General features: G+C 34.8%; 1 protein-coding gene across 1 annotated transcript in view; it reads left to right on the top strand.

Annotated features, from left to right (window-relative positions):
* Window positions 1-11008, top strand: part of LOC111628333 (patched domain-containing protein 3-like) — an 11916-nt gene extending 908 nt beyond the window's left edge. Inside the window, exons 2-4 of the mRNA XM_023372095.1 lie at window positions 2670-3179; window positions 5132-5613; window positions 10472-11008. Coding sequence (XP_023227863.1) covers window positions 2677-3179; window positions 5132-5613; window positions 10472-10860 — 1374 coding nt within the window. The 5' untranslated portion in view covers window positions 2670-2676 and the 3' untranslated portion in view covers window positions 10861-11008. The remainder of the gene's footprint in view (window positions 1-2669; window positions 3180-5131; window positions 5614-10471) is intronic.
* Window positions 11009-11394: the final 386 nt, after the last annotated feature.

The following is an 11394-nucleotide window of genomic DNA, read 5'->3' as shown; positions in this document are numbered from 1 at the left end:
AAATTTTTAATATTTAGTTGTCACAACATAACATTTTTCTTTAATTTATTTCTTTATAAAAAAATATATGAAAATTTTATTATAATCATTGCCAATTATTTATGTAAATATTACCTATCGGTTTTAAGATATGACGATTGCAAGTTTTGGTGACCTCCATTTATTCATGATTATTTTTTATAAATTCGTTCCACTTTTCCTCATACCTGTTTAGTTTTTTAATCGGTAATTATAATTGCCTTAATATGTCTGAATAAATATTTTAGAATACTTTTTAACAAACAGCCGGAATTTCCTGTCGTATCAACATATTAGAAATCTTAAATACTAGTGCATGCACAGTATTAATTATTTGGGTAGTTTGTATATAACTTATGATGTTATTCTAATTAACTAAAATATAACTAATAATATGATCTAATAATTCTTGCCCATGTTTTCGAATGTTCCCACGCTATCCTTTTCTTGAAACTAGGATTTTACCTTACATGAGGACCAACAAAACTGCTCGTTCTTTACTTTCGCATCGCTCAGATAAGAAAACTTTTGCTTCAGGTAAGCAAAAGTTTTCTTCTTCTATGTTTATCCTTTCACGCGGTTTTTCATCATATCGATCTAAATATGAAGACAAGGTTAGAGGATTTTACGTTCATCTACCAGGCAGGAAAAGCGATATTCTTCTGGCCTTGTTCGTTTGCCCTTCGATTAGACTATTTTTTTACCAAGTAGTGACTGGTTCTTGCTCGACTCTCCCATTTACATAAAAAGCAGCAGCAGAATTTAGTGTATACTCCTTGAAGCGTTACATTTGGCTGCTTAAAACTAGAGTAGCGATTTTGGATACGCAAAGCTGGGAAACTGGCATAGCTTCATGTATAGAAATGGAAGATGTTACTCCTACTCTGTCGCTTTTGCCTGTAAATACAACCGAGTCGTTCCATCTATTCTAAAGGATACATTAAAAAATATAGAATTATTCTTTACCTATCGCATGTAAAAAAATGTTGTGTATGGTTTTCTTTGCCCGACACAATATTTTGGTAAATATTAATTAAGAACGATCTGAGAACTCTGCTTAATTTCGTACGCAAATGTTAGGATTAGTTGTGCCATTGATAGACATTTCAAGATTTGGTATAGAGAAATAGGTTTGTAGTAATACCATCGGTTTTCCATTAACAATTTGTAGTAGTTATTGCTTATTTAATTCGTTAAAAGTAATTATCCAGATTGCTGTACTAATCTTCGGACAGCACTTCTTAATATTTATTCTGTTTTTTATGACTCGAATGGAGCTTACATGTTAAAAAGATAGAAGTGCATCAGCAATACGTTTGCAACGAACCAAACCACATTTACTGGAGCACCGTGCTTTTATAACTGATTTTGCTTATTGAAATCTCAATTTCAGGAGGTTAAGCACGTCTCAGTTATCATTAATGTTTTCTTTCACCTTACTAGAAATAAAATGTCCTTCTTTTAAAAGCTCTTCTCGTTCAATCAAGCATCGTTTTCTGCCTAATTCTTTTAATTTAAAGTATTCTAACGCATCATTTAACGGTAACGCCATAATAACATACACGTATATCGAATGATAGATTTACGGGTGGAAAAATAAACGCATACAGCCAACACAAACGTTAATAAACATCTATCATCTTTTCGCTGCAACTCCGAGCTCTCTCTCTGTAAGAAGTGGCGCTTCCCAATATTATTGATTATTATAAAATGACAAACGTTGAATTTGATGGTACAGATGAGTTTTATAAATCAATTGCAAATGTTCTTATAATGTCCGAATCTCACTCGTGATATGACACACGACGCCTCTCTCCGCCAACTCGATCTTTAACCATCATTTAATGGCCCTAACACAAATGCCACAAAATCAACGTTCCACTGTATGAACGTGTTGGCGTCTATTCGCTTTAAAAGCTCAAAATGGAGTAAAGATTAAGAAACGAAATTTGGCAACGTACTTTGTCCATAAGGAGCATTGATACTAGTAAATTCTGCTTGTGAACGGTCGAGAGAATGGAGAGATACGGGGTAGTCATGTGCCATATCTCGCGAAGGATCGGAGTTAATGAAGATTTACTTGTCAGTATTTACATATTCTTTTTTTTTTATAAAACTCATCTCTATCCTGAAAATTAAATTTTTTTTCATTTTAGTATGTCGTAAAGTTTACTATAAAATCTATGTTTATTCCTTTCCTTATTTATAAAATTTAAAATATACGCTCACCACCTGAAATTAGTAGTGTGTTGTCATGTACTGTATTGTACATCATACTTTTCCTTTAACAATCCCGGACATCTGAAATGCTTTCAAGGGGAAAGATTTGAATCAAAATAATGCGACTTTGGGTTTGCATTGAAAGTTCTTATATAGTCGATCGGGGCCTCCAGCCCCTAAAGATTCCGAATATGGTTTCATCTTTCATCCATCTAATTAGATTCTCGAGATTAAAAAAAAAAAAAAAACAGGCAGACGGACAACGGACGAGAGTGGGAATTTATGAGTCTTCACAGTAAAGCAATTATCTCCTTCATTATTGTCAGAGACGTGTGCTTAAATTGCAAACAGCGATTAGTCCCATGTTAAGTGGCCGAATAACGTTATAAAAATCAAATAAAAATTCACTAATTTTTCTTACTGTTTTTTAGAAAAAGAATGAAGAAGACTTTAGACTCTTATTTATCTTCTTGGTTTTCTCGAATCGGCAAGTTTGTCGGTGAATATCCTCAACATTGCATCGCTGCCACCTTGTTAGTTACAGTGATTTTAGGATCCGGACTTCTCAAAATTTCCATGATACAGGATTTCGAATATCTGTACAGTCCGAGAAACGCGAGAGTTTTGGAAGATAGAAAATCTATCGAAAATCTGTTTTCTAACGGCGACAGGGCCGAAGATAGATTAATTAGAAGTTCAACATACGAAAATTTAATTTCGGTCATTGCCTCGGCGAAGAACAACGGTTCCATTATGAACACCTCTTCGATAGAAGATGTAATCCAGATGGATGTTATCATTCGCAACATCAGCATCTTTTGGAATAAGAAATTCTACAGTTACCGAGATGTTTGTATGAAGAATGGTCGTCACGAATGCCCGAAAAATTTTGTTTCTTCTTTGAAATACATGATGAAACATCCCGGAAACGTTTCCATGAGGTAAGACTATCTTTGTAAAGAATTATCTGTAATTACATCAAAATTTGCAATTTCGAATATGTTTAGCCATTTTATCGTTATGATTGAAGTGATCGAATAAGTTACTGCAACACATGCGAGATCTTCTACGGGAAGATCTTCGTACTGCCTCCTGCGGTACGTTTGTGGCAAATTGCCACCGATTTACGTCTTAGACATGTAAGATAAATCGAGAAAACTGTTGGCAGTCGTCTGTATTTTAGACGCGAACTACTGTACAATGGTTGCATCTACTTCGCCATTGGCGAGGAAAAAGTGAACAAAAATATCTAATTTTATTCATCTTTGTAATTCTGTGGGTGAATATAAAAAGTTCTGCTTTTTTGTTTGAGAGAGAATAGTGAGAATTATCTTATTTTTACTATCCTCTTAATGTTCGGAAAATTTGCACAAAGAGGAAATATCGTTAACCTAGTTAGTGACTGTCTGTCAGACGAATAATTTCAATACACATCCTTAGTTATGTTGGTACTACAGAATCGGACATGTACGTTTGTAGGAAGCGTTTTTCAAAGTGGGCAATAACGTCCCTTTGTGGGCGATGAGTAAATCTAGGAGGCGCTGGAGGCAAGGTATTGAACGGTGACCAAAGGCAAAATTGGGGTCACTGAAAGCCGTTCCCATTCCTCTGTTATACTGATAAGAGGAAACATTGCGTTTAATGGTTTCCAGATGTTGAGAACAATGTACGGTAAGGGCACAAAGTGTGAGATTCATAGAAAAGTTTTCCTAAGAATATTTCCAATCCTTTCTCACACAAGAGAAAATGGGTTAGGGGGTGTATCTTTATGGAACAAAGGGGGCGGTGGATCAAAAAGTTTGGTAATCACTGCTGTAGACTCTAAACTCTAAACGAGGAAAGGTCCTGAGTTTCTTTAGTGTTGATAAAATGACAATTTGTGAAAATTTATTATTCTCAGTAATTTTTTATCAATACTTATTTTTTGCAGAGTCTCAAATACCAGCGTTTGATTAACACTATAAAGGCCTTCTCGAAATCAACAAACATACAAATATCTCTCTATTATGATCAATTATTCTTTCTCCTAACAGTCGTATCATTGTAACGGCCTCCATTTATGTAGTTTTCTATTCTTCGCTGTATGATACTAACTAAAACCTTTGAGGCATGGCTTATCAAGCCACTAGTTCTGCGTTTATCACAATATAAGGTACCCGCAGTTATAAAAACAGGATGAAGATAAATTTTGTGAAATCATCCGAAATATCTGCCTCTAAAACCTTGTTTAAAAGTTAGTTAGGATTCTTGTTCCATCTTTCCCATAACCTTAAGGAGTTCTGCTTGTATTTTATATATTTCTGGTGTCTTTTTGTCCCTCAGTTTTTTCAATGCAGCATAAATCTCATCCTTAAGAAATGTTGTACTCTCTTCTTTCGCCTCCATTCTTTCTAGGTTTAAACTCTCCTCATTTCCGTAGAGATCATTCCTCATTGTAGCATTTGTTCATCTTTCTGCAATTAAATATTTCCATTCCCAATTCTGAGTCCCAGCCAGAGAATTTCAGAGTTCCAATTCTGCATTTCATTTTTTCCCTGAGATTAAGTTTAGCTTTTCGTATACTCTTCTTAAGTCGTTCCCATTTGCGTAGTGCTCCATTTCCAGACATGATTAATTCAACTTCTTTCCTTTGCCTGTATGCACATTATTCTTATTTGTTTACTAATGATTCCATACTTTATTTTCTTCTGTGTAATTAGAGTTTTTGTATCTTATTCTTTCATCCATCGTTTTTTACTATCTCGTCTGTGACGATTTAGATTATCAGAAAGTAAACTTACGTCCGAATCAGTTCAATCATTTAGCTATATTAATTTAATTTAAAATCCCAGAATAATGTCATCTGACAAGTGAGTACAATTTCTTTTTATTATTTGCTTCTTTACGTGTTTAGATATCCAGTAGAACGAACAGGTTTTGATGTAAAAATAAATGCTATGAACTTAGGTGGAGTATCAACTAATGACACTGGATACATCACGGACTTCAAGGCCGTTCGTCTCTTCTATTTTATGGATTTCGAAACAAACGAGAAAAAGCGAGTAGCTTTAGAATGGGAAGAGGAATTTTTGAATATAATGGGTCGAGTGGAATTTCGACACATCGACGTTTCCTTCTTTACTCTTCGCAGTGTCAATGCCGAAGTTAACAGAAACACAGAACTGAGCATTCCGCTCTCATTTATAATCACTCCTGTAGTAATTTCCTTCTCGGTGGCAAGTTGTATGACGTTCGACATCGTCAGAAGTAAACCGTGGATTGGACTAGCAGGGTGTTTTAGTCCTTGTTTAGCAGTTATAGCATCGTTTGGTTTGCTGTTACACTGCGGAATGGAATATTCTGACGTCAATATAATAATGCTATTTCTTTTGACAGGTACGTTTTCTAGTTATTTTTTATACAGTAATCAGTAAACACATCTGTATTATTTTGCAAAGAGTAATTACGAAAAGAATTTTCTAAATGTAAGTACATAAAATTTTCAAATATTTGCTATCATGAAAAATTTAAGGGATAAGTTTCTAAATATTTTTTTATTGTTTTATGACTTATAATTGTCGACTCAAAATTCTATTACATTGATGCAAAAGTTTCTGGAATTTTTTAGACTTCTGTAGAATATTCGATCATTTAATTAAAATTAAATTAATATAATTAAAATCGCTATTCGACAGATAAAATTTTCAACTTTTGTGGGGTATGTAAAACAAAGACTATTGAGATTTACTGTACAATCTCAAGTGAAAACATCTTCTGTGGCGATATCGAAGATACATGAAGTTTACCAACGATTTCTGACGACCAAACTCATAGATGTGCGATTTACTATTTGGTATGGAATTTCGTATAGAATCAACTAAAGCCTGTTACTCACATGCGGCAACGGATTACGGAAACCGTCGACGGAAATAGTTGCCGTTCCGTCGTCTTTCCGTGTCCCGTGTACTCACATGCGGAAATTACCCTACAATTGAAACGCGCCGTCTGCCAGCCGTAAATATAAACCAGCTACTACAGTAACTAGGCCACGTGCCAGTAGTCGAAAATGGCGTCTACCTGGATCGCTTTGTTATATTAATTAAACTTTTTAAGTTTGCCTTCGATCTTATCGCAAATAAAAAACTTCAAAAAAGAATAATTTGGATAGGAAAAATATTCTAGATCGTCGAAAGTTAGGAATATCGAATACTTCGTCGCCGAATTACGATTACTCTATTCCCAATACTTTAAGCAGTAAGTAAGTCTATTTGACATTATTATCTAAATCGGATAGTAATATAGAGTATAAATGAAATATATTGGCGTATCAGTGTACGAGTAAAGCTTTTTAGCTGGCCGACCGTCATAGTTCGAACGCTATCGTCCCACGCAGGGATGCCACTCGTGATATATGAAAAAACTTGGGACTGGATGAAAAACCACCCAGATTATTTACCCAGAAAAATTAGTGATTTAAAATATAATTACAGTAGACCTCCCTATAACACGGTAGATACGTTCCGTTTTATATGAATTCCGTGTTTTACGAGTCACTTAAATACATGAGCCAATCACAGCCCAGCACGTGTGCAGTTTAGGGAATAAAGCCGTTTGGAAGGTTTTCTTCCATAAAATTAATCGATTCTAGACTAATTCGACTCAACATTTCCAAAATAAGTATAATTTTTTGGAAAAAATCCATATAAACTATGCTATAAACAAAAATATTGTAGGATTACTTACCGAGTGTGCACCGTTCGACGTCGCCATTGCTTGTTTTCGTCGCCGAGCGGCGCATCGAACGGCGGGTGCGTGTTTTCTAATAAGTTATTTTTCGGCGAAAAATTCGCTGAACTTTGGAGACATCATTAATAGAAATAATTTTTATGGCCGTTAAATAATAAATGATTTTTAGTAGGACCAGTGCTCGTTTAAACTCAACGGTTTGTGCAATATCCGCTATTGGTCTAGATTCCACCAATCCTGTCGCGACACGAGTCGGCGATGACGTTTTACCGTATCATACGAGTTTCTTTTAGCGTGTTTATACGAATACAATTGCAATTTTTCACCATGTTATGCGAATTCGTATCATATGAACCCGTGTCACAGGGGGATCTACTGTATAAATACTTTATCGTAGTACATTCATGCCCGTATAATTACAGACACTATAATACAAATTTAAAAAACCATTTATTACCTAATTTACAGTGTAGTTAATGTTATTTCGCAGTTACTCTGTTTCTTCTTCTTCCATCAACAGTTCTGCACAATCTTTATGCTCTTCTTGTCGCTTCTTATACTTCTTTCAAATTCATTGTGTTGCATCTTTAATTAGTTTAGGTTCCGGTTCATACAGCGAACAGCTAAGATTTTTCCTACAGATTGCTTGTTTAGCAAGCAACCTGTTCTTTGACGATTCAACAGTTAAGTTAGTTTTTTGCAATTAATATTGTGAAACGGAAGCCGACATATCCGTCACCACCCGGCCACCCCCATTGTGGGCTTGGCCGAACCCATAATTGCCATAGATAATTTATATACAGTATTAGACTCAGTAAGTCCATTTCTTAAAATTTAGAACACTAACATCGTGTTGTAGGTAAGTTACACTAATTAAATACCGTATATAATTATTCACATTTAAGAATTAATAGAATAAATGCAACATGTTTAACTGCCATCATTTTAATTCTCCTAAAACTTTTATTCTAAAACTTACACTTCATATACAAACTTACAATGTACTGTATATTTTCAAAATATACAACATATATATAGGGGAGACCGGGGCAACTTCGGCATACGGGGCAAGTTTGTCAAGCGCTTTTTTTAAAAAACAAATTAAAAGGAGACTTTGGTTATAGGTTAGGCAGTTGAGTTTTATTGGTGGCTTGTTGAGTGTAGTGTTTTTATTGTTCTCCAACAAGCGTAGTTGAATTATCAAGCAAATTTTCATTTTCGTTCAATTCCATATAATATTTTTTTTCCATTTATATTGAATTGGCAGGTTTTGTTATAATTCCATGATAACGAAAGTTACTTTTCCTGTTAGAAGGATGTAACTTCAACTTATTCACGTGGCCAGATCGTGGCTTGGCATTCTGTTCTCAGGGTTGTACTTAATGTTTCGAAATCATGACTAGCGGGGTAAGATCGGCAACATAAAGCCACATTAGAAGCAAAGGATAAAAATCAAACAGATGATAAATGAAAACATGTTTGCATTTGTTATTCATGTATATATGTCTTTGAACTTGCATTTCGTTGTAATAATATTAAATGGGTGTTGGATTTGTATTTCTTTGTTTTAATAGTGAATTCCAACTTATACATTGTTAATAACATAATTTTATATACGTGCCTATCTTGCCCCATTACTGTTGCCCCTATACCAGGGGCAACTTTAATAAAAATAATTAAAATAATTACAACTTTACAAAAAGAGAGAAGTTGCCGATCTTGCCCCTATACCCGGGGCAACTTCGTCAATTTCTCTCTTCTTGTAAAGTTGTAATTATTTTAATTATTTTTATTTCCAAACTGATTTTAAGCAGTTCTACAGTAAGAAAACATTCCAATAGACAATATGCAAAACTTTTTTTCAGTTTACAGCAGTATTTATTACACAAAATTTAAGTAAAGCTTAACATGCCGATCTTGCCCCGGTCTCCCCTATATATATCATGCCCATATTTAGGAATAAAAAATATTACTACTTTATACATTTTCAAACCACAATGTTACAAACATTATTGCATAAAGCAATACATTTTATTTTTAAAATACATGTAATCCATCCAGATTTTTAATTAAGTAGCTGGAGTTAAAATGTTGCTGCTTGTCTCACCATAGCAAATCATTGCGGGGTATGGTTTCATAGCTTGAGTAGGTCGTTAAGTTTATCCGAGTGTTTTTAACTCCACGTGATTCAGGATTCAGCAAATAAAGTACCATTCTTTTCGTTTTTGTTTCTAGAATCTAAATTTTTTTTATTATTTAAGTCATTTTATTTTAAGTCATTTAAAAAAATAAAAAATAACGTCGAAACCAAGAGAAGGTCGAAAAACCCAGATCTCGGTTTTAAAACTAAGGAGTGGTAACCCTGGTCCCACGTGATCTTTATGACGACATTGCTAAACGGCCTTCCTATTGTTATAATTTTTGCTGTTCCGCTTTCAGCAACGGCAAAAGTGACATCATTTTGCCGTTCCGTCGTCCGTTGCCGCATGTGAGTACCAGGCTTTAGTCTAATCGCGCTATATTACAACTGTTTGACAGGAAAGTCGTTTCCACGTATCCATCTACGATTGGTTTAGTAATTTTAAGTTAAGCAATAAGACAAGATAAGAATCGAAGATGAGCATTCCTGAGAAAAACCTTCCGTCCAGCTGGAAGCCAAGCAACCCCATCACCTTGTGGGAAATAAGCCAAACGCCTGGTTGCGACTAGTCCATTGTACTTTGTCATTTATCTGACAATGGAATGGTCTGCAAAATGAACGTTAAGGTTCAACACAATTTCAATGCAAAACCACACGTCAAGGTTGATCACTGATGGTAGATTCTCCCTCTTCCCCGTATAGACGAGACATTGCACCATTCCACTGCTGTCTCTTTAGCTCCACGCAACTTCTTGGATGGAAAACGATTCGCTGATGACCAAGTGAAAATCACATTTGCAGAGTTCTTTCAGTAGAAATAGCCTGAGTTTTATTCAGCAAGAAACCGTACCTGCCCAATGCATGGAAGAAGGCAGTTGAATATAATGGCGTTTATTTTCTTGAGTAAACTATGTTTTATTCTTTGCTTTTTAAATTAGCGTTGTAGGCTACTATAAAATTTAAAATTCCAAAAACTTTTGCTTCGATCCAACACTACGAAAATCAACTTTGTTAAAGTGTCAAACAATTTTAAAACGTTTACTGGTATTAAAATTGTGGAAAAGCAAAATAAGTTCAATTAATTACAAATCATATTTACATCGCAAGTTAAGTTAACATTGCAACAAATTCTGTGGGATACACTGTTGTTCAATTACTTCACTGTGACAGCATCGTCAAGTATTACACATTTGTTTCTCTTATAATGTTATTTTCTCAAATTTCATTAAACCAGGACAGTTTGTTCGTGTTTTCTGAAATAAACTGCATCTCTACTCTGCGTGAAAATTTTAAAAATTATTCTAGTGTTTCGTGTTTATTTCTACTTAATCAATTTTTCGAAAAATTAACGCTCACTGATTTTTGTAGGTATTGGCCTAGACGATTCTTTTGTTTTGTTGTCTGCTTGGAGGCGAACGAACGCAAAAGACAACGTGATGCAGAGGATGAGCCATGCTTTTTCCGAAGCGGGAGTGTCCATCACCATCACATCCTTGACTAATCTTGCTTCGTTTTGTGTTGGAATCACTTCACCTTTTAGAGTCGTTCGTATCTTTTGCTGCTACAGCGCTCTGTCCATATTTTTCGATCTCATCTATCAGATCTTCTTTTTCGGAAGTCTCATGGCGCTTGATGGCTACAGAGAAGAACGTCGTCTTAGTTCCATTCTTTGTTACACAGTAAAAGAAAAGCATTTCGGTAAGTACATATTTTTGTGTGAATTTATTTTTTCGTGCACAGACAGCTCAGGCGGTTAAGGCTTCAGACTACCGCTCTACAGATTGGGGATCGCTTTATTATTACGTTACTAGATGTTTTTAGGAAACGACTTTCCGGTTCGTTCCGACATGACACGAAAACAAATATGGTAAACGCTTTTAGCATTCTGTTTATAGACGTTTATATCTCGCAGAATAGAAGGAGTACGTGCCCGTCCAACGTCATATCCGATGAAAATATCAAGAAAACTTTAAAATTCCTACATGTGCGGCCAACGGCCTGCCAACACCAGTATCCTGTGAAAACACACGTGCACTGTACATGAATTTTAACAATCTTGTATAGAATATATTGTTTCAAAATGATAAGAAACACTTGAAAATTTAAATCATAAGCGAATTTATTTATTACTAATAAGCAATATGTCCACCTTTTTATTAATTACTCCGTAAACTCTTTCTGGAATTTATTTAATAACTTTTTTCTCGCCTATGATTTCCTGCCAAGCATCAGTTATCGCCTGTTTTACTTATTCCACTGGAGTATATATAGAGCTTTTCATTCGAATATTC

This window comes from Centruroides sculpturatus, unplaced genomic scaffold (assembly GCF_000671375.1).
Source record: "Centruroides sculpturatus isolate CEXI.00-Female unplaced genomic scaffold, Cexi_2.0 scaffold489, whole genome shotgun sequence".
Taxonomy (NCBI): domain Eukaryota; kingdom Metazoa; phylum Arthropoda; class Arachnida; order Scorpiones; family Buthidae; genus Centruroides; species Centruroides sculpturatus.
This window is presented reverse-complemented; position numbering and strand designations above follow the sequence as displayed.